Genomic DNA, 24,072 nt, shown 5'->3' on the forward strand with positions numbered 1-24,072 from the left:
GTTCTGAAAAACCATGTTTGACAGTGCAATTGAAACGAGACTCTCCAAATGTGAACGTGTTTGCTGCAGTGTCTAAATCAAAGGTGTACGGCCCCTTTTTTTTCACGGAGACAACTGTGACCGGTATGTCATTCCGATATCCTGCAGCAATGGTTGTTTTCTCAAGTGACGGAGGATTCCAATAACTTCATATTCCAACTTGATGGGGCGCCAACCCATTAGTACACTGAAGTGCGTCGCTACCTGAATACAGAACTCCCTCACCGTTGGGTTGTGCAATGCACTGAAGACGACTTAGCATTGTTACTGTGGCCTCCTAGATTCTCCGACCTGACGGTCTGTGATTTTCTTCTCTGGGGGTGTGTAAAAGACATAGTGTACATACCACCACCACCAGCAAGTTTGGTTGAGCTCAAGGATCGCATTACAGATGCATTTACGACCATGACCAGGAATATATTACTGCGTGTATGGGACTAACTTCAATATCCCATCGATGTGTCATGTAACGAGAGGCAGCCATTTCAAACATTTGTGAAGGTGTGTCCGAAACTTGGACAGTTTCTGTTTATTTTGAGGTATCATACATTATTCTATACTTGTTTTTTTGAAAGATGGGACATGACAGCAGCATTGCGATCGGAAAAACAACTGAATGTCATATAGCGTGGTAGGCCTGTTGCTATGGTAACAACGGTTGAGTTGCCAAACTTACAGTTTCCACACGGTGAGTGCTTAATAGCTCTCTTGGCGACATTTATTGTGCACACAATGTTAGCATTGGTACGTTCCGTCTTTGATTCTCTGTCGATTTTTGTATTGTTTTCTTACCTTCGCGTCATTTGTCAATGGATGTTTTAACGTCAGCCATCTTAATGACAATTGTTAGCTACCATCAGCTGGCAGCGTGATAGTCCATATTGGCAACATGGCACTGTAGTTCCAAGTTCGGCCGCTTAACTGTCATGTTCCATCTTTCCAAAAAACAAGTATAAGTGTTATATTTTTCTTTATGCAGCCGCTTAAAACCTGATGAATCATTTGTAACTGCCCTGTACAACTTTATGAATGAATCAGATGGTATATGAACAGCAGAAGAACGGATATGCTTATTTTGTCACAGCCTATCTTGATTGGTTTTACAATGCACAGAAAATCTAATTTAATAAGCGATTTACATAACAACCATTCTGCACTTGCTCTTTTATTGGAAAGAAATAACCAGAATTGCACCAATCCAATTTCAACATTTCATATATGTTAGCATACTTTTATTTACAGGATATGAAGCTACAATTTAACTATGAACAAGGGAAAAATTTATTCTTTCCAGTGAATGAGAAAATCAATTGAGAAGCTGGCAGTCTACCAATTAATACTATATTCCTACTTGTCAAGTGGTTTGGCTAATAAGACCGTGTGTTGTCCTCCTCCAGACACACGCAACACAGAGCGCGACTCCAACTGCTTGCCCTTCATGAGCTGTGGTACATATACATCGTCTTCATTGCCTGTTCCCAGCTGGCCATTGGAGCCCATGCCCCATGCGTACAGTTCACCTAAACAGACATTCCATATATTATCATCGCATAATTCCCTCCCCTTTTTCCTGAAATTTTTGGCCAGAAAACATCAGAGGGGGAACTATGTGAGTGTATTTTCTAAATGGGTGTATAAAGTAGTCTACATGTTCGTACATGTAAGTATAACTTGTTCATTCATTTTCATTATGGATGTTAGCTCTAAGTCTCGGATTCTTTTACATGGCGGGAGAAGCGAGGGGTAATGAAGACATGCATCAGCAACAAAGGGGGAGAACAAAAAAGAAATGGATAATGATGTATTAACAATTTTAATGAACTTCACTCTATTTGGTGGAATTCAAGAACATAGTGAATTGTTAATTGGGAGGGGGAAGGACAAGAAAGAAATGGATAATAATGTATTATAAATTTTAATGGACTTAACTCTATCTGGTGCCAAATGGTTGATTTGTTGGTTGGGGGGGAGGGGGGGAGGAAGACAAGGATAATAATGTATTATCAATTTTAATGGACGTAACTCTATCTGGTGCCAAATGGTTGATTGGTTGGGGGAGGGGGGAAGACAAGGATAATAATGTATTATCAATTTTACAATTTTAATGGACGTAACTCTATCTGGTGCCAAATGGTTGATTGGTTGAGGGGGGGGGAAGACAAGGATAATAATGTATTATCAATTTTAATGGACGTAACTCTATCTGGTGCCAAATGGTTGATTGGTTGAGGGGGGGAAGACAAGGATAATAATGTATTATCAATTTTAATGGACGTAACTCTATCTGGTGCCAAATGGTTGATTGGTGGGGGGGGGGGGGCAAAAAAAAAAAAAAAGACGAGCATAATTATGTATTATCAATTTTAATAGACTTAATTCTATCAGGTACCATTTACGATTCTTTTAAAAGTCAGTCACTTTTTTATGCATTTTCCTACAACTAGTTTTCTTTCCTTTCTTTATCTCTATTCTAAGCTTATTAATTACCAAGAAATATTCGAACAAGGGTATTATGTAGAAAGTAGAAAAGAACAAAATAAATCATAAGTGTACACCACTTTAAAAAAATCACGCTCCTTTTTTATGACAGATAATCTGCAGATCGTCGTAATTTATCAGTCCTTCCGAGGTCAAAGTCTCTCTTGAAAGCATTCTTAAATCCACCATCGGCTTAGTTGGGCCTGTCACAGCTTCCTTCACTGGAGTCCCTTTAGCTAATCTTTCAGGTTTCTTTATCAGGTCTTCACAACTACATTGGAGGTACCAGAGACTAGTCCCCAGATCTTAAATGCAAAAGGAATGCAATGGACAACAGTGAGTGAAAAATCTTTGGAGTATAAAGATGTATGGAGGAGGCTACAGGTCCACTCCCACTTAGCGGAATCGAACAGAATTTCTCTTCACAATGTATTTTAAAGGAAGATAGCAGAAAGCAGCGTATAGAAATGAATCAAACTGAATCAAATTCATAGGGTAGAACATTTATTCCACTGACAGAACAGAATTCCTTCTTTTAGGTATGATTGCATGTTCTTGTGAAGCCTTCGTGAAGAAACAAATGAGCTATATTAATTATTGGTGGCATAATATGTTTATTGAAAGTCATTGCTGAAATAGTACATATACAGAAAATTACAATTTAATAATACGAATGAAGCAAGATTAATAAATTTTGTTCAGAACTAGCCGCTATTGTATGACAGAACACAAAAGTACTGCTGTAATTATTCCCGTGATAATGCTTGAAGCGAAACAAGTACATTAAAGGAAACATCAGGTAAAAATTAAAATCCAAAGAAGCACTAGAACGAAATTTTGTTTCATCTCTCAGAGTAAAGTGAAATAAAGTAGAAAATTCTCTATGTATATGCCTAGTTAAAAATATAATGAATCCAGTATTTCCTTTTCTTGTTTCGGATATGTATTTCTTCTCTTCCCATCTCATCACATAACCGTGCTAAAGCTTCATGCATTCCATTTTACATTGCAACATGCATCGCTTTGGTTTGATTCGATTCCACTAGATGTCAGTGGCAGCACATATTTCGTTCCAATTCCAATAAGTGGGAGTGCGTCCTTAGTCAGATGACCCGTATAAATGGAAACATCCAATAGGAGAGGAAGAAGAAGTCAGAATCTGCAGGTCAGTTGTTAATCAAAGGATAATTTAACATGTGGACTGAATACAGAAAGAATATCAAGAAAAATTCTGAATCTCAATCTTAGAGGAGGGGGGGAGGGGAAAGACCAACCAGCAGACAAATGCAGTACACAGGTAAGATAAAGAAAATCTAGAAAGACAGAATGAAATGCAGGCAGATTTGCAATCAACCCTCTAATTCGAGAATACAGTAAGGTACAAGGATGTTGCGACACTTACCACTATCTGTGACAGCAAATGAAACAATACTCCCACATGATATATCCATACACTTCTTGTCCCTCAAGGCTGGAATTGGTGTGGGTGCCTTGGCATCATCGCAATCCTCTCCTAAGCCCAGGCGTCCATATTCCTTTCTCCCCAATGCATGTGTGGCACCTGCAGAAAGAACAGACCAGGTATTGTCAAATGCGCCAACAAAAAGAAACAATTTCACGCGTCAGTAGCTTTCCTCTCACCTTCACTGTCAAGTGCGATGGTATGATGCTGTCCACCACATATTTGTACCCAGTTCTTCCCAGAGAATGATTCAGAAACTGTAGGATGAAAATGACGTTTTTGATCTTCTAGACCTGCAAAAGAAATAAGTTGCAGTATACTTAATCAATTTCTTTATACTTTGTTACTGCTACTTCAGAATGTGTTCTTCAATTAACATGGCTTCTCTGCTGAAGATTTCGCCTTGACTTGGTCTTGACAATGGTACAATTCATACACTTTCCAAAAAAAAATAGTGGAACAAGTTTTTAAATTCATTCTATATTTAACATTGAAAACGTAGGGTGTTGTCCTTGATATAGTATGAACTTCGAACCGTATATTTAATAAAAAATTACTTTCCACAGTCTACTTTTGAAAAGCTTCAGGACTTACGACTATGCCAAAGATATCTTTGGCTCAACGCTTTGAGCATATGCAAAAAAAGTTTCTGATTTGCATAAAATTTCTCGTCCAGCAGGCTTGAAAATAAATATTGAAAAAACAAAAGAGCTGCGCATAAATTCTAAGACTCAGAGAAAACAAATGATTGGAAATAAGGCAACAGAATCAGTTTCTTCATTCACATATCTCGGGAGTACAGTTAGCCATACTGGTGGAACATTTGATGATGTTATTAATAGAATAAAGAGAGCAAATTTCAAATTCGTCCAGCTTTATCCTATTTCAAAGAATAAGTACATTTCTAGAAGCACAAAAAAAAGAATTTCAAAAGCAATGTAAAAGCATGGGTCTGAAACTTGGTTAACTAGTAATATTCTTAATACAAAATTACAAATCTTTATAAACAGATGTCTGAGAAGAATGGTAAATATTTACTGGCCAGTAATAATAAGCAATGAAAATTTATGGAAACTAGTCGATAAAGAACCCACTGAAATCCAAATTAAAAGGTGTAAATGAAAGTGTAAGAAAGCAGACTGATGCAATTGAACGACAGGCTTTGAAGTGGAACCCCCAGGGTGTTCAGAAGATGGGATGCCCAAGAGGGTCATGAAGGAGATCTGTAAGCAAAGAGGTGGACAGTATGGGAAAAACATGAAATGAGACTAAAGTTACGGCAACCAATCGGGTCAGATGGAGAGCTCCCATTGATGCCCTATGCTCCATCAAGAAGTAAAAGGATCTGCTACTGCTGCTGCTACTTCTTTCCACAAACAAATTGTGGTCAACAATGGTCATCTTCCTTGACACTGTACAAAACAAAGTGAGAATTTCTTTCATCTCACAATCAGAGTTCTCAGGATCTCTACAGTGCCTTAGTACTTCATATGCCTTTCAAGAGCAAAAATTACAGCTTGACACCTATGAGACATGCTTCTCACAAGCTTCGGAATTTCTCCATTCTTCTGTGAGTGCCACTGCAAGCTCTTGGAGGGCCTCTAGGCCAGCCCTGCCCACTGGGGCATTCAACTCCCAGGGCAAAGAGCAAGAGACAAAGAGCACTGCCTCCTGAGTCTGAAAGTCATGATGTGGTGGATGTACAGTACATTACCAATCTGCATCGTGTACAGAGCATTCGGAGATTAGAAAATACCACTTGGATATAGGCGTCTTTTAACAGACTTTCCCTCTCTTTGTAATATAACTAAATAAGATGTTTACATATTTTGTAATGTATATAAAACAGAAATAAATCTAAATACACTGTAAGCATTGCTTCAAATATAAACACTTTATATTGCTTACAAATAGATAGGCTTATATGTTACTATATTTATATTTTCAATGACCGAATAAATGAAATAGATTTACTTATGTTATTTTATAAACGTTAGAAAATATGCAAGTAACATATTTAAATTATAGTAGAAAGAGGGAGATGTTCGCTAAGAAAATGCCTATATACCCAATGGTATTTTATAAACTCCAATCACTCTAATAATAGGGATTCAAACAATGCGGATTGGAGATGAGATGCAAAAGTTTCTCTACCCAGGATATACATAGACTGGAAAGAAAAACATTCCTTTCTACTTCAATAAACATGCTGATACTTATGATTTAGTCGTAGAAGAGGGTTGTACAAAAATGACTCAGGATCTATCTTTTAATTGATTTACTTTTACGATGCTTTATCGACTGCTATGATTATCTAGTATCTGAGTGAAATGATGATAATGCCAGCAAAATTTCGGCTACAGATTTATAATTAGTATAGATAAATAAATGCCGCACTACTGAGTAAAACACGACTTGTGCTTGAATCCGCCACTGCACGCCTCCTAGCGCTCCCATCCACGTGCTTTCTGCACCTGTGCCCCGAGAGCCAGTTCAGGGCAGCTTCCAAGGACAGGTCTGCTCTAGGCCTTGAGGGTGCTTATGGATGCATCTTTTAAGCATATCTCGTAGGTATTGAATAGCATTTAAATCACCCTTGCAAATAAGCACGGAATAATAATAATAATAATAATAATAATAATAATAATAATGCTTTATTTTTCTGGCACAGGTAAGGCCATGTTAGTGCAAAGGAAAGTTAAAGGTATACCTAAGCCAAGATCTAAACAGAAAAAATATGCATAAGCCAGAGGATTATCGAACTTAAATACCTACTTAAACTAGATGACAAATTAAATTATATGATTACTTTTTAAGGCCCCACCAAAAAATATATGGGCTTATTTTCTTAGGTACCTGAGGCCGGTGTGATTTGATGACAAAGCAGTTTTGAACACAGGTGAGCATGGCAATGCTGCAACGTGTATGGACTGAATTAGATTACAAAATGTACAACTGCCATTCAAGAGGGGTGGCCATATTGAGCCTTTGTGAGTTACATTACAAAATTTTTAACGTTTCTCTTTACATTGCCATTCACTATTTTACTCAGTCCTTAACTGTTGCTGTGCAACTAGGACTCACTCTGTACTTAGCATATTACGTACCTAATTGGTTGTAGTTGTTCAGGCCGAATACATAAATAACTCCTTTAGATTTTTCCTTTGCATACGTCCAGTATGATCCTGCCCATACATCCTCAAACTCAGGCTTGTGTCTTGGCTTGAAGGTCACCAAAGACGGAGACAATAGGTGAGCTGTAATATAACATACATACATGTCAGTGCAAGCTATGAACTTATGATTTAACAACTTAAAACGAAAGGAGGATACATACCCATGCCTTGCCTACTCCCGCGACTTGCTCCTCGCTCTGCTACACGTCCTAGCTGTCCTTGTTCACCGCAACCACACGTGTACAGTTGTCCATTGTCACTCAGCATAACTAAATGGTCTGCGCCTGATGCTATCTTCACAACGATAGTTCCTGGCAGCATTGCAATGGGTCTCTTTTCTATTCCATTTGATGTTAAGCCCATTGTCCCACTAGAATCCTATAAAACAAGATCAGCAAAGACTTCAGTCATTACTGTAGTGAGATAGCATAGCCTGGTAGTACGATTTCTAATGTAATGTAACACCAATCCCATTGATGCTAAATAATTTTGTAGTTGATACAGCGTCTTTAAATAACCAACTAAAAAAATATACATAGCTTGGTTCTCCTGAATGATCACAGAAGTGCCTGATTGATATGTTTTCTTGTCCACAACCCTCTTGGCCCTCCTGACCCTTCACATTCCTATATGTAGGCCAGCATTCCCTTTCTTTGCATTACTTCATGTTACATGACTCCTTTCGTCCCTCGTTCTTATTACTCTTTATCCTTGTTACTCTCTCTTTCAAACTACTTCTCAATTCTCCTACCATGCTATCCTATGAGTGAGCCACCACTCGTTTGCCGCACACTGGAGGGAGTAGCAAGTCTGCTTGCTTACTTGTTGACCTTGCTGAATGTCACTGTCGTAACGCAGCTGTTCCCGAGCGTGTGTTGTGTTGTTCGTTTCTTAATTCGACAGTATACATAAAGTGTATTATGCCTCGTGAGTTTACAACAGCACAGCATGTCTTTATTTACGATTCATATGTGTTAACTCAGCTCGTGAAGTTCGAAGATAGTTTCAAGAAAGATTCCCGAGTGCAGACGCTCCAGATCGTAAAACAGTCCACAATCTTTGCCATAAATTTCAGGAAACTGGAATTGTCCAGCCTAAGAAACCAAAAGAGCGGCATTGGGTTCTCACCAAAGAAAGATTACATGACATTCATATTAATCATTTAGAAAATTCTCCTAGAAAATCTCGTCATCCTGCACAAGCGGGAATTCCATATGGATCTGTGCAAAAAGCTACTAGATTATTGCACTTCACACCATATAAAACAACTGTAGCACATGCTCTTCAGCAGGTGACCCCGTACATAGGTGCACATTTTGTGAGTGGATTCTGGAAAATGTGTACAATGAACAAATAGACTAACATTTTAATATTCTTCTCGGACGAGGCCTCGTTCCACCTCCCACCTCCATGGTTATGTGTATACTCAAAACAATCGTTACTGCAGCACTGATAAACCTGAGTTCATACATGAATAGCCCCTCCTTGATGACAAAAACGGTGTATGGTGCGCCATCAGTGGTGAAAGAATCATAGGACCAATTTTTTTTGAGAATACAGTTGATTCTATTACTTATCTGAATAACACACTAACCCCCCCCCTTTTTTTTCAGAGAATTAAATGATAGGGAACGTGACCATGCATTTTTTCAACAGAACTCTGCCACTGCTCACACTGGGAATATTTCCACAAGAGAAAAATTCACAATGTGTTTCCACAAGAGAGAGTTATTATAGGGATTTCTGACTCCATCGGTCCCCCGATCTAACAGCCTGAGATTATTACTTCTGGGTTAAATTAAAAAATGCCCTGTATATGACGAACCTGCACACCATACAAGAACTCAAAGTTAATATTCACCAGGAAATTATCCGGATTTCCCAAAATAAACTACAGCGAGTGATGAATAATTTCCTAAAGAAATGCCGAAACTGTGTGGAGAATGAAGGCAGGCAGTTTCAACACCTCATTTGATAATGAGCCTCTTAAATTTGTTTGTGTGTTGTTGTATGGTTGGTTTGTTTTGATTAAGATCTGGAACACATTCTTCTATACTGTCCATCCATAAACCATAAAAGAAGTAAATTAAAATCATCAGTACCAGTTGCAGTATATATTGACTACACCCCAACTCTGACTACTAGCAACAGGCATCTATAATGAACACTACTCAAAACACCCCTCATTTCTCGTGAAAAACAACAACTGAATAGATTACAGTGGACTTTATGTTGTCAGGAAACAGCTGGATACATTAAGAAGATTGATTGTTTTACCCTCCCACTAATCAACAAGACCCGCCTAACCGGCTAATGAGCAATACACTCGACCATATGCAAATCACTCCAGCAGAAAGCAAAACTGATCACACTGTATTTCTTTTGAATCAAATACCTCACTACCACTAAGTTATTCTACTCCCTTTACATTTACTACCCCTTTACATTTACTACTTCTACTCCTAACTTTATCTCCTATCCATTTAGTACCTGATTCACACTTAGCCTTAAAGATGCAGCTGTTTTCCTTTCAAGTAACAAAGTATATCTTGTACTTACTCGAAATGAGCCCCAAGCATAGACGACTCCATTGTCAAGCAGAGCAGCACTATGGGAGTCACCGGCTGTGATCTGCACAACTCGACCTTCTAGTTCAACCTTTCCTGGTACAGTTTCCGAGCCTTCTATGCTGGTGTCCCGACCGAGAGCCCCTTCATCATTACAACCAAATGTTATCACCTAGATGTAGTACATCACGATCATTATTAGCATTATGTAACATGGCCAGGAATTTAAAATCCATATTAAATATATGTGGCGCCCTGACCTCTCCAGATTCTGTGAGGCAGATAGTGTGCATTCCACCAGCACATATGTCCACGACATTATCCATATTAGGCACAACAGTTGGACGGGTTCGCTCCAGCACATCCGGACCAAGACCAAGTTGTCCAACTTCACCCTGGCCAAGTGTAAGCACTACACCGGGTGTCTTTGTATATGGTGTCTCAGGGCGGGATAGAGATACTGGAAAAAAACAAGAGCACAGAAACATATTATACAGAAGTTCCACAACTGGTTGAAACAACGAGGTGTGATAAAAAGTTTCCATGCTGTCTGCAATGTAGGTTTGCTACTACAAATATGAGTCTTTTATGTCAAATTTACTTACTTACAAATGGCTTTTAAGGAACCCGGAGGTTCATTACAGCCCTCACATAAGCCCGCCAGCGGTCCCTATCCTGTGCAAGATTAATCCAGTCTCTATCATCATACCCCACCTCCCTCAAATCCATTTTCATATCATCCTCCCATCTACGTCTCGGCCTCCCTAAAGGTCTTTTCCCTCCGGTCTCCCAACTAACACTCTATATGCATTTCTGGATTCGCCCATACGTGCTACATGCCCTGCCCATCTCAAACATCTGGATTTAATGTTCCTAATTATGTCAGGTGAAGAATACAATGCGTGCAGTTCTGTGTTGTGTAACTTTCTCCATTCTCCTGTAACTTCATCCCGCTTAGCCCCAAATATTTTCCTAAGCACCTTATTCTCAAACACCCTTAACCTATGTTCCTCTCTCAGAGTGAGAATCCAAGTTTCACAACCATACAGAACAACAGGTAATATAACTGTTTTATAAATTCTAACTTTCAGATTTTTGGACAGCAGACTGGATGATAAGAGCTTCTCAACCGAATAATAACACGCATTTCCCATATTTATTCTGCGTTTAATTTCCTCCCGAGTGTCATTTATATTGTTACTGTTGCTCCAAGATATTTGAATTTTTCCACCTCTTCGAAGGATAAATCTCCAATTTTTATATTTCCATTTCGTACAATATTCTGGTCACGAGACATAATCATATACTTTGTCTTTTCGGGATTTACTTCCAAACCGATCGCTTTACTTGCTTCAAGTAAAATTTCCGTGTTTTCCCTAATCGTTTGTGTATCAAAAAATCTGATCAATAGTCGATCTATAACGCCGAAAACCGCACTATGTCAAATAGTCTGCTAAATCATTCTGCATTTAGATAAAAGGTGAAAGCATGAAATCATCTTTTGCTTTTATTTTGTGTACTGGTTTAATGAAAAATTCAATGCAGCCAACAATGTTCAAAATTCTAATGTCCAATAAACTACTACAATAAAAAAGAAGAGTAATCCCAAATAAACATAAGTGCAAATGTCTCAGAAATAATAAGTGAGTATAGCCAGGTTTAGGTTAAACAATGAAATCAAAATACCATAAAGTAGGATAAAAGTCATTAAGTAAAAATAATACTGAAGAGCCTTTGTAATAACTAATAAAGTATTAAGATAATGACAGAATAGGGATAGATAGGAATATGTAGGAAGGATGAGAAATAGAAATGGAACAGTACTGGGATTAGTTAGATTAAAATGTGATTGGGGCAAATTGTAAAATAGTAATGTAGATATACATTTAGTATTAATTAGCTTGACAGTTCAAAAAATGTGAGACAGATGTGCATTACATAGGCGATAAAAAGATGGAATAAACTTGAGATGAAGTGAAAAACAATGAACTGGTGTGCAGAGGGGTGAAAAGTTATATAGTGGTGATGAACTGAAAAACAAAAATGTAAAGGTCCACCATGACTAAAATGTAAGGTTGTTTGACAATAAAATATCATATCAAAATTACACATAATTATAATCATGAACCTTCACCACATCATTATCCTTTATACCATGATTATTTGTACAAAAAATTAAGGACGTAGCTTGAAAAATGTAGAAAATAGCCATCACTCTCCTTAAGTACTTCTGGAATTCTGTAAGAACCACAAAAATCTAGAGTTGCAATGTTCTTATGGACAGCCCATAACTGTTTAACAGTCCATTTTCACAGTATAGGAATTTAGAACACATCAAAATTGTGTGTGTGTGTCTAATGCCTACCTACTTCACTTGCGTGACAGGAGTTCCACATATTGCGGATAGATGGCAGGACTTTGGCCCATTTTCAAGTTTCAACCACTTCAGCGGACCATGCCATGCATGATGTGTATTTGTGTGGAGAGTTATGTCTTGTACTAGGATAAGTGTATATGTAAGTGTAATGTAAGGAATGATATTGAACTTTCAGGGGTGCAGACTAATTCTGACCATTATTTGGTGATTGGAGAATTAAGAGAAAGATTATCAGTAGCCAAGCGAGTAGAGCAACAAGTTCATATTACTAAATTCAATATTTTGAAATTAAAGTACGAGGAAGCTAAGCAAAATTATCAGGTCGAAATTTCGAATAGGTTTGCCACTTTAGAAAGTTCCGACGAAGTTGAGAAAGAATTAGATGTTAATAGCGTGTGGGAAAACATCAGAGATAGTATCAAAATTGCAGCTGAGCAGAGCATAGGTTATTATGAAACTAATAAAAAGAAACCGTGGTTTGATGAAGATTGTTGCATGGTAGTAGAAAGAAGGAAACAGGCAAAATTGAAATTCTTACAGGATCCAGTTGAGGAGAAGAGAGATAATTATTTCAATGAAAGACGGGAAGCAAGTCGAACACTTAGGAATAAAAAGAGAAGTTATTTGAAGGAAAAACTGAATGAGATAGAAACAAATAGTAAGAATAAAATCATTCGAGATTTATATAAGGGTATAAAGGAATTTAAGAACGGATATCAGCCAAGGATAAACGTGATCAAGGATGAGAATGGTGACTTGCTTGCAGACTCTCCATCAATCCTAAACAGATGGAAAAACTATTTTGAGCAACTACTAAATGTACATAGGCCAAATAGAAATGATCGGGACGAAATTGAAATACAAACTGCTGAGCCATTTATACCTGAACCCACGCTTTCAGAAGTCGAAATTGCGATAGAAAATCTGAAAAAGTACAAGTCTCCAGGTATCGATCAAATTCCAGCAGAATTAATACAAGAGGGTGGAAGTGCATTATATAGCGAAATTTATAAACTTGTACCTGCTATTTGGGAAAAGGAAATTGTACCAGAACAATGGAAGGAGTCCATAATTGTACCTATTTTTAAAAAGGGGGACAAAACCAACTGTGATAACTTTCGAGGAATATCATTTTTGTTGACGTCGTACAAAATTTTGTCCAATATCCTTTTGAGAAGATTAACTCTGTACGTAGATGAAATTATTGGGGATCATCAGTGCGGTTTTCGGCGTAATAGATCGACTATTGATCAGATTTTTTGTATTCGACAGATAATGGAGAAAAAATGGGAGTATAAGGGTACAGTACATCAGTTATTCATAGATTTCAAAAAGGCATATGACTCGGTTAAGAGGGAAGTATTATATGATATTCTTATTGAATTTGGTATTCCCAAGAAACTAGTTCGATTAATTAAAATGTGTCTCAGTGAAACATACAGCAGAGTCCGTATAGGTCAGTTTCTATCTGATGCTTTTCCAATTCACTGTGGGCTAAAGCAGGGAGATGCACTATCATCTTTACTTTTTAACTTTGCTTTAGAATATGTCATTAGGAAAGTTCAGGATAACAGGCAGGGTTTGGAATTGAAAGGGTTACATCAGCTTCTTGTCTATGCGGATGACGTGAATATGTTAGGAGAAAATACACAAACGATTAGGGAAAACACGGAAATTTTACTTGAAGCAAGTAAAGCGATCGGTTTGGAAGTAAATCCCGAAAAGACAAAGTATATGATTATGTCTCGTGACCAGAATATTGTACGAAATGGAAATATAAAAATTGGAGATTTATCCTTCGAAGAGGTGGAAAAATTCAAATATCTTGGAGCAACGGTAACAAATATAAATGACACTTGGGAGGAAATTAAACGCAGAATAAATATGGGAAATGCGTGTTATTATTCGGTTGAGAAGCTCTTATCATCCAGTCTGCTGTCCAAAAATCTGAAAGTTAGAATTTATAAAACAGTTATATTACCTGTTGTTCTGTATGGTTGTGAAACTTGGACTCTCACTCTGAGGAACATAGGTTAAGGGTGTTTGAGAATAAGGTGCTTAGGAAAATATTTGGGGCTAAGCGGGATGAAGTTACAGGAGAATGGAGAAAGTTACACAACGCAGAACTGCACGCATTGTATTCTTCACCTGACATAATTAGGAACATTAAATCCAGACGTTTGAGATGGGCAGGGCATGTAGCATGTATGGGCGAATCCAGAAATGCATATAGAGTGTTAGTTGGGAGACCGGAGGGAAAAGACCTTTAGGGAGGCCGAGACGTAGATGGGAGGATAATATTAAAATGGATTTGAGGGAGGTGGGATATGATGATAGAGACTGGATTAATCTTGCACAGGATAGGGACTGATGGCGGGCTTATGTGAGGGCGGCAATGAACCTTCGGGTTCCTTAAAAGCCATTTGTAAGTAAGTAAGTAAGTAATGTAAGGAATGGGTGAGGACGATAATGAAGATGAGGAAGGGAGAAGGGGAAACCCGATGCTGGCACTAGTTTACTCCTGTCGAATAGCACCAAGGGGCCAGCAGGCTTAACATCCCCATCCGACAGACAAATCACTATCAACAGTAGCATATGTCTTCTCTTCATATGCACTGCAGAGAGATTTGGGATTTAACCCAGGTGTATTGGTGCACAAAAAGTAAAATTTCTGACTCCACCGGGAATCGAACCCAGGTCGGCTAGTGTGGAAGCAGATGCACTATCACAGAGCTAACTCAGTGGACACAACAAAATTGTATTGTGTGCAATTCAGGTGAATTAAAGAATCTGGACTGTCTTAACAGATGCACAACTCTATACATACACAATACCATCTCACTAAAATATTGGAATGCAAGAAGACTTATGCTTTATCACCAAATGTTTTAGGCATCAGAACATCACCTTCAATATAAGTACAGTATAACTGGCCAATTAGAGCCTAGATTGGGTGTTCCTATACAGAGCTGACTTGTACTGTTTACATATGTCTCATGAAAAGAAAAACTAAAACACATAATTATTTGCAATACAGAAGCATTTGAATTGAATCACGTACTGGCTGCACTTCTCTCTCCTAATTAAGCGTCACAATCTATGTACGTATTTAAAAAATAAATATACATGTTTATAGAAGTATGCATAGTAGTGCTTTCTGCAAAGGGGATGCAAGATTAAAAAAAACCAGTAAGTAGTGCTTTGGGACACTTCTTCAGAGACTTCACAAAGTGCTAAAGAAACAATGGTAAGCAGAACAGAAGATAAGGCCTTCTCCCACTTAGTGGAATCGAATCGAACAGAATTTCTCCTCACAATGTATTTAAATGGAAGATAGTAGAAAGCAGCATGTCAAATCAAACTGAACCGAATCGAATGGAATTCATATGCTAGATATTTATTCCACTGCCAGAACAGAACTTCTTGTTTCGAGTATTATTGTATGTTCTCGTGAAGACTTCGTGAAAAACAAATGAGTAATACCCATTTTTGGTAGAGTAATTTGTTTATTGCAAGTTATTGTTAAAATAGTATGTATATAGAAAATTACAATTTAATAACATGAACAAAGAAACAATAATAATAATAATAATAATAATAATAATAATAATAATAATAATAATAATACTTGAAACGAAATAAGTAAAGTAATGGAAAAATGAGGTCAAAATTAAAATTCAAAGATGCTCAAAAGAACGAAATTTTGTTTCGTCTCTCAGAATATAAAGAAATAAAGTGGAAAATTCTCCATGTATATCTCTAGTTAAAAATATCATGAATCCAATACCGGTATTTTCTTTTCTTGTTTTGGATATTTGCTTCTTAATTTCCCACCTCTTCACATAACTGTGGTAAAGTTACTGTGCTGTCTATTTTAAACAGCAACATGCTTCGGCTCTATTCGATTCCACTAGATGTGAGAGGCGGCAGACATTTCCTTTCAATTCAATTTAGTTTTGATTCTGCTAAGTGGGAGCAGGCCTTTACAGAAATTAATAAAAAAAAAAAAAAAAAAAAACAAAACAAAAGCTATCTTTTTTGAAAATGCTTCGGTCGAGATCAGTTCAAGAGCAACCTGTACTATATTGCACAAATATTTTCAAGCCACAAAATCATTTTGCTTATTGAAAAAGACAATTCATACTGAAAGACTCATAGTTAGAGATATTTTTCCGCATTTACAGTTACTATTCCTCCAATTCCTTGTATGCCTACACCATTCCCTTATATCTGCTTGCGAGTTAATTATTTTTCTAGGCATAGTTACAAATAGCCTACATCAAACACGTTTCAACACAGAATATACTGCACTTGATGTGCAGAACAAGAGATTACTATGAAGAATTTACAGCAGTGGTCATCAGCACTCGCTGAAATGGGTAGAGTGCATGGAGGGTAAGGAACTCTGCTCCATCGTGCACAAGGGACGGAGAGACAGCATACCTGCCAGCAGTGACGAATGCACGCTAGGGCTGTGTCTTGTCCACGGGTAAGCGACGCTAGCCCGAGCATGCAGTGTTTTGACAACCGCTAGTTTACAGTGTTGTGTTGTGTTGGTATGACATGAATAATTTAACTTAAGTTATAAACTTATTAGGCCAACTTAAAAGTAATCACAGACTCACACTTTTGTTTTTTAATGTTCTTCACTGCCACACCAATCCCTGGCCCTGTAGCATGCCTTTTCATTGTTCTTTTTTTCACAGGCATATTAGGGTCTTCCGTTCTGCACCTTTAAAACATAAATGTAACACAATACAGATCATTTACTCGATAAACTTTGCACCTTGCTGCAGTATTGTATAGGTATCACCTGTAAGTATAAACGTATCAAATATGAGGGGGTCAGAAGCAAAGGGGTACAAGTGACATTTCTAAGAACGTGAGTTAAGTGCATCCAGGGAATGCTAAAACATTTAGAATTACTGGCAAAGGGATACATCTTTTAACCACACCAAACACTAAAATTGAAATAAAAAATTTCACGGAATTTACGAAATCTTAAGTACTTTCAACCACATTTTCTCACAAATAGCTTAAGTGCACTTATACCCCTTTGCTTCTGACCTCCTCATATGATATTACATGGCCAATTTTATTTTTTAACTCTCTAGACACACATGCAACTTTTCACCTTCAAGAAAAATTCCCAGTCAGCTCAGACGGGGATTCGAACTCGGAACCTCCAGATCTGGAAGTCAGTATGTTGACCACTAGACCACGGAGGTAGTCGATATATATATATATATATATATATATATATATATATATATATATATATATCGGAAAGTTCATTCGGAAACAAATGTCTATAAACTATTATTTTTAATGGACAGACAGTTTGAAAGCTTTACCTTACACAAATACAAAATACACTACAACAATTATTATTACGTTAATGATTCTAGATATGTTTTGGATGTTTAAAAAAAAATCTGTGGAATTTCTTACTACACTTGTTGGCATTTTATATAGCCCATGACTGATTACTTTCAATTTCCTGTAAACATAAAGAGTGGACTATAAACCTTTTTATTTTTTAAAGGTATTGAAAATATTTGGAGCTAAGAGGGATGGAGTTACAGGAAAATTGAGAAAGTTACGCAACGCAGAACTGGACACATTATATTCTTCACCTAACATAATTACGAACATTAAATCCAGACATTTGGGATGGGAATGGCATGTAGCGTGTATGGATGAATTCAGAAATCCATATAGAATGTTAATTGAGAAACCTGAGGGAAAAAGACCTTTGACGTAGGTGGGAGGATAATATTAAAATGGATTTGAGAGAGGTGGGATATGATGATAGAGACTCGATTAATCTTGCTCAGGATAGGGACCGATGGCGGGCTTATGTGAGGGCAGCAATGAACCTTCAGGCTCTCTAAAAGCCATTTGCAAGTAAGTATGTATTTGCATCCATTTTTGCAAAGAACTGTACCTTTTATTTTCACAGCTAGGGTAATAATAACCCATTAAACCTAATCAAATAATTGAACTATTATGCAAATATTGATTTTAAAATAAACACTATTATTTACGGCAATCTCGAGCTGTTTCTCGTAGCCCTATTTAAATATTATGAGAAAGCACGAAGAGTTTAGGAGAAGCAAACTTAAGTAATAATTAATACTTATTTATGGGTTTAAGGAACTTGGAGGTTCATTGCCGCCCTCATATAAGCCCGCCATCGGTCCCTATCCTGAGCAAGATTAATGCAGTCCCTACCATCATATCCCACCTCCCTCAAATCCATTTTAATATTATCCTCCCATCTATGTCTCGGCCTTGCCAAAGGTCTTATGCCCTCCGGCCTCCCAACTAACACTTAAGTAATAATACTAATAAAAAATATTTTCACAAAGAGAGCAATGATTGTCCACAAATGGTGCTCAGGTTACACGCAGATGGAAAAAGCAGCTACTTCTCGTTAGTAGATAATTTTGTCTTTTGTAATTATTAAACCACTCCAGTGTTAACTAACAGTTCCTAACATAAATGATTACCAGGGATATTATCTTGGGAGAAAAGGTGGCGGGCACATAGGATTGACATGCCGACATCCCTACTGCTAGTAATGCTGATTGTGGTGGAAGCCTTAACCTTCAATGGCCTATAATAGGAGCTGCCTTGGGAGCCTGCCTTTCGGATAAATTTCTGTCTTTCTAATGGTGTATGTTTTAGATACATTATAATTAAGGTATATATATAAAATAAAAATGATATGCATTAGTGTGCTCACAAATTGTACCTCCACTATACAGTGTAGCCCGTATTTCAAAAACTGCCCTTTAGAATATAAACTTATTCAGTGGCTGGACAAATTTTACAACAATAATCTATCTAAATAGTTGTAAAGAATGCAATCTTATATAATATATGCAAAATAAATCACATTAAAAAACCGGTGAGGCCGCGAATAGAAGCCAAAATATAAATGTTATACTTAATAGTTCTATCTTGTGCATACCTTATACATAAAGTATGAGATTACGTAAGTCCCATGATATTACAAACAATTCATATAATGCTACATTACACTGCGAAATAAAACATAACATTATAATACATTCAAACCAACCTCACTTCAAACACACGGCCACCAGGCAAACACCGCTCCAGTTAAAACAGATGACACGCGCAAGGTGCTTTCAAACCGTTCCAAAGCGTGCACGTGTTATTTATGTTTACCACATTAACCAATTAAAATATTCAGTGATCAAATTATTTATAAACCTACTACTGTCACTTTAAATTTTCTCAAAACCAATTCATTAAATTAAAATCCTAAATGTCAATGCTAAAATAATAGATCAATTGATCCGCTTTCAGAACATGAACGGCCACAAAAACACAGACTTTATAGCTTGAGTGCCTCAGAACGGACTCCGGAGTGTTTGCGATCGTCACGACATCTGCTATTGAAACCAGAAGCTTAAAATAGCTCACGGCGAAACTCTAGCCGGAGTGTACAGTGTCGCCAACTCAGTCTTTCTCCGCTAGAATTAGTGTATTTCTATGTTAGCTTAGCGGGAAAAATTTATCACATTTGTATTGTTGATGTAGAGATTCAGCGGTTTTATGGTGGCAAAATACTATATTTTTACATTGATAATATACCATTTTAGTGATTTCTCTACTGCTTTATAGCGAGATTTCAAGAATATGGTTGGCAACAATGCGAGATAAACTGGCATTCTGCCATCTGCTAAAATTAGTTTGTGAATAACAATCTGCATAATCGTATGCTTCCATCACCGCCATTATCGCCACCATCATCATTATTATTAATCCGTCCGCCGACATGGCTCAGTAGGTAGTGCGTGAGCCTCCCAATCAAACGGTCCGTGGTTCGATTCCAGGGGACTGATTCTCTCTTTCTTGTGATGCCTCTGTGGTGGTCCTATACCGTGTTGACCATACGTTCAGGGAGTCCCACTATTGGTGTAGTGTTGGTTGACACAAAGGCCTCACGAAAAGATTATTAGGTATTATTATTATTATTATTATTATTATTATTATTATTATTATTATTATTATTATTATAGGATGATAAGAGAACTGAGATTCAAAACAGTCTCTCTTATCCAAATTCAATCCTCACTTTTCTGTGGTCCACCTCTGTTTCTACTAATGAGAAAAGGGAATGGAGTAGCAACGGTATAATTTTTTCTGCAACTTGATGATAATGGTAATGATAGGCTGTACCTCGTGGCTAAGAAGGCTCTTGCTCGTGGCAGACATAAGAACTATATTTATTTACCTTCAGAAAAGCCCGGTTTTGAAGTATACCGGTACTTCAATCTAATGTTTATTTTATGTTTTATTGGAATGTTCGTCTCATTACATTACATAAGGGTTAGAAATATTTTATAAATGCCCTACAAATGAACGTGAGGAACCATGCTTAGTAAAATAATTCTTGGTCTGACACAATAACCAAACTGAACCTAAAAAACTGGAAATATGTAATCTTGCATAATTACACTGTAACCAATGGAATAAAATTCATGGTTGAAAACCACGTTTCATTTCGAAATAGTAGAAGAATATATTTTGAAAAGACAAATGTATTTCCTTTCATAGTCAATATTTAATGTTAATGTTTTACTCACCACAAAGCGCTGTGTATTTCAAATAAAGCCCTCTGAGTCATTTAACTGACAACATATACAAAAAGTTCTTCAGTTTTCACACGAACAATTAACTGTTTAAAGAATGACAAATAGTCTACATTATCACAATATAAAAATAATAGCCCCTATCCTTTGGTCTATATTTTTTTATATACTTCTGCATTTAAGCATGCAAAAACACGATTTTACAAAAAGAAATACGAGAATTTTGTTCTTGTTAGATGAATTATGTCTTAAACAATTGTTAATAGCACTTACAGACAAATATCTGACGATTAAATCACAAGAATTTACCGGTATGATTAGAGTAGAAAGTTTCGAACATAGAGCTTATGATGACGTAAAATTTTACATTTGAATTTACCCCGAAAGAATTTCGATGTGTATCATCAGAGCCATCTATACGGCTTTCTTTTTTTTTTTCTTTTTATTATTATTATTTTTTTTTTTGATCCAATGGCGGGTACTTAAATTGTTACATAATTATTGAGTAGTGTCTACAAGTTAACGCGTTTTTTCTTTTTGTTACAAGGTGATGTGATTTTAAAATTTATATAATACAATGCATGATAGTTAAAATGTCTTAATTTGGTGAATTTGCTCACATATACAGTAACAATTAAATAAGATTAAGAATGTAATATTACGGAATTTATACCGTACTAACTTCAGTACCTACCTATGGTATATATTTAATTTTCCTTATCTTAAGGTTTTATTTGCATTGATAAATAGGCCAGATACCGATAGATTGGTAAGTAACGAAAAGCTTTAATATTGTATTTTTCTTTATGTTTTATTTGTCACGACAAATAAGGCAGATAAGATAGCCAAGTAACACATGGAAAGGAAGTGGGCATGGCTCATTTCAAAAGCAACTCAGCACTTCCTGGAAAAGTAAAGGAAAACCACATACATTCCTCTATAGAGCTGGAATAGACCGTGGTAGCACTAGAAGTGTTTATGTAAGGACGCTTTAAACTTCAGACGTTATTCGGAGTAGAATCGATCTCAAATGACCGACAAAATTGCATGAAGCCCCCTAGCAGGCACAGTTTTTTAACATCCTGTAAATCTACGACACGGGACCCACAATTTTGCTTCCCTCTCGAAAAAATAAAAGCTACCGGTAAGGATTTATCACCCACGATCGGATTTGAACCCCCGAATCTTGGCTCCATGGTTACTGCAAGAAAACTGCACAATTATTCTTAGAGTTAATTATCAAGATAAGAGTTTTAATTAGGTACATGTATTTTATCTATTATACCTGTGGTTCCCAAACTCCTTGAAGGCGCGACCCACTTTTGGAAGAGACTTAAATTTGTGTACCCCCCACCCCCACTACCATAATGGTTCTTGACTCTATTCCAAAAACACAAATCCCTGTAAAATCGTAAACAACTATAATTTTACTCATATTACTTACTTACTTACTTACAAATGGCTTTTAAGGAACCAGTAGATTCATTGCTCACATAAGCTCACCATCGGTCCCTATCCTGTGCAAGATTAATCCAGTCTCTATCATCATATCCCACCTCCCTCAAATCCATTTTAATATTATCCACCCATCAACATCTCGGCCTCCCCAAAGGTCTTTTTCCCTCATACAGTTTATTATAAAACAATCTCCTGTATTTACAGACAAAGACAAAGTAAATAAAAATACAATAATAACAGGAATAACGTAGGATTTAAGTAGGCCTATACATACAATAAATGTTAAAAAAATACTAAATTAATATGACAACCTGAAGTACGATTTTAAACAACAGCTTTTTCCGAAAGAAACTTAAAACAATAATGACAGTCACATATGCATACTGAAACCGTTGCATTCAATTGGTTGAAATCCAAACAAAATATATTAAAGAAAAACTCAATGAAATATGTACCTACTGATGGAATGTTGAAACTAGACCTTTTTTTTTTCTGCAGAGCGTTGACCAGTTTTGCACGAAAAGAAAACCTCTAGTTTGCAAAAGGAGCTCTTAAATTTTTTATGACATTTGCAACCTCGTATTCATGCAAATTAAGTTTCACTCCTATGATTTCCATCAAAACAGGAGCGAGAAATCTCGAATTTTAAAATGATATCACTGTGTGGTTTCGAATACTTAGTTCAGATTTGAGAGGCTCATTCTGAAAAACAGGCACATTTATCGCATTTATTATTTTTTATGTAACTACTAAAAGATTTTTTGATTTCTCTGTTCAACGTTGTTTGTGTTTCTAAATTCAAAATAAATGTATATTAATAAGGAGTTTTTTTATTTATTTTGTAAATGATTTCGTGAACCTCCTCAGTTCTTTGCACAACCCCCACTTTGGGAACCACTGTATTATATAAATAATGCCAATATACAGGGTGGACCGCTTGAATATACCTAATTTCAATTGTGTGTGACTGGTAAACGTTGAAGATAGAAACCTACATACAGTAACGTTTATATGAAAGGAAAACTCAACAAGTTTCGATATGCACATCACCATATCTCTACGTGAGCTCCAGCTGTCGCTGTGATGATATTAAGGCGATGAACGATTTCTTGCCAAGTATGTAGGAGCATGTCTTCTGGAATGCTCTCAATAGCCTCTATGATATGCTCCCGAAGATCACGAAGATCTCTGACTGGGATGGCATACACTTTATCTTGATGTAGCTCCAGAGAAAGAAATCAAGCGGTGTTAAATCTGGGGGCCAAGCGATCGGCGAATTCCACTCATTTGGGTTTGTCAACCGACTCCAGACGTTGCATTAACTGCACTTTGCATGTGTACAGTTTGAGACGTTAGTGGACAATTCGTTGCAATGTTGATTTTGGTACTTTCAGTTCCCACGAAGCTCTTCTTAATGACTCCCGCGGGCTTTGCTCATACGCGGCTTGAACATTTGCAACCATTTCGTCAGATGTTCTACGACCACCACCATGCTTCTTCAACACCGATTCTCTAGCTAAAAATGTATTGTGCCACTTCTTAATGCTTTTAGCAATTGGAACATCATGGTTAAACACTCGCCGATATTCCCTTTGAACGCCATGGCATGGAACATATATTCCTTATTTAGTGCTGCCATCTCGAATTGATCACTTATGAGACAACTAATCGAGAAGATAATGGGGTGGGGTGGGCAGTTCCTTTCCCCCTTCATTGCATACATCACTGACTAGTAATATATTTCTCTAATCAGACTTAAGTTGTATTCCAACAGTTGTTCTTCCTCTGACACATATCGTCAAGTGAGATGTACTGCCTGATTATAAATGTTCATATCAGCCAGAACATTATTCGATTATGATGTTCAAAATAAAGCTCTACGATTCTG

General features: G+C 36.9%; 1 protein-coding gene across 4 annotated transcripts; it reads right to left on the reverse strand.

The window, feature by feature from the left end:
- Positions 1 to 113: 113 nt before the first annotated feature.
- Positions 114 to 21,048, reverse strand: Rcc1 (Regulator of chromosome condensation 1). Of its 4 annotated transcripts, none has more exons than XM_069842430.1 (9): positions 20,721 to 21,048; positions 16,725 to 16,831; positions 9,983 to 10,182; positions 9,715 to 9,894; positions 7,317 to 7,533; positions 7,087 to 7,236; positions 4,159 to 4,272; positions 3,920 to 4,078; positions 114 to 1,559 (listed from the first exon to the last, which is right to left on the reverse strand). In XM_069842430.1, the coding sequence occupies exons 1-9, from the start codon at positions 20,759 to 20,761 to the stop codon at positions 1,387 to 1,389; spliced, it is 1,341 nt and encodes a 446-aa protein (XP_069698531.1). In that variant the 5' UTR covers positions 20,762 to 21,048; the 3' UTR covers positions 114 to 1,386. The 4 variants fall into 4 exon arrangements, with proteins under 4 accessions (XP_069698531.1, XP_069698534.1, XP_069698532.1 ...); XM_069842433.1 differs by lacking the exon at positions 20,721 to 21,048 and adding an exon at positions 19,192 to 19,512; XM_069842431.1 differs by lacking the exon at positions 20,721 to 21,048 and adding an exon at positions 19,187 to 19,512.
- Between the last annotated feature and the right edge of the window lie 3,024 nt (positions 21,049 to 24,072).

This window comes from Periplaneta americana, chromosome 12 (genome assembly GCF_040183065.1).
Source record: "Periplaneta americana isolate PAMFEO1 chromosome 12, P.americana_PAMFEO1_priV1, whole genome shotgun sequence".
NCBI classification, from domain to species: Eukaryota; Metazoa; Arthropoda; class Insecta; order Blattodea; family Blattidae; genus Periplaneta; species Periplaneta americana.

What these genes read in the sequence shown, in the direction of transcription:
- Rcc1 (XM_069842430.1), bottom strand. Translation starts at nt 20,761, where the DNA reads ATGACTCAGAGGGCTTTATTTGAAATACACAGCGCTTTGTG. An exon ending in GCCTCACAGAATCTGGAGAG is followed by an intron (nt 9,895 to 9,982) that starts GTCAGGGCGCCA and finishes TACTACATCTAG; the next exon opens with GTGATAACATTTGGTTGTAA. An exon ending in ATGCTTGGGGCTCATTTCGA is followed by an intron (nt 7,534 to 9,714) that starts GTAAGTACAAGA and finishes CTTGTTTTATAG; the next exon opens with GATTCTAGTGGGACAATGGG.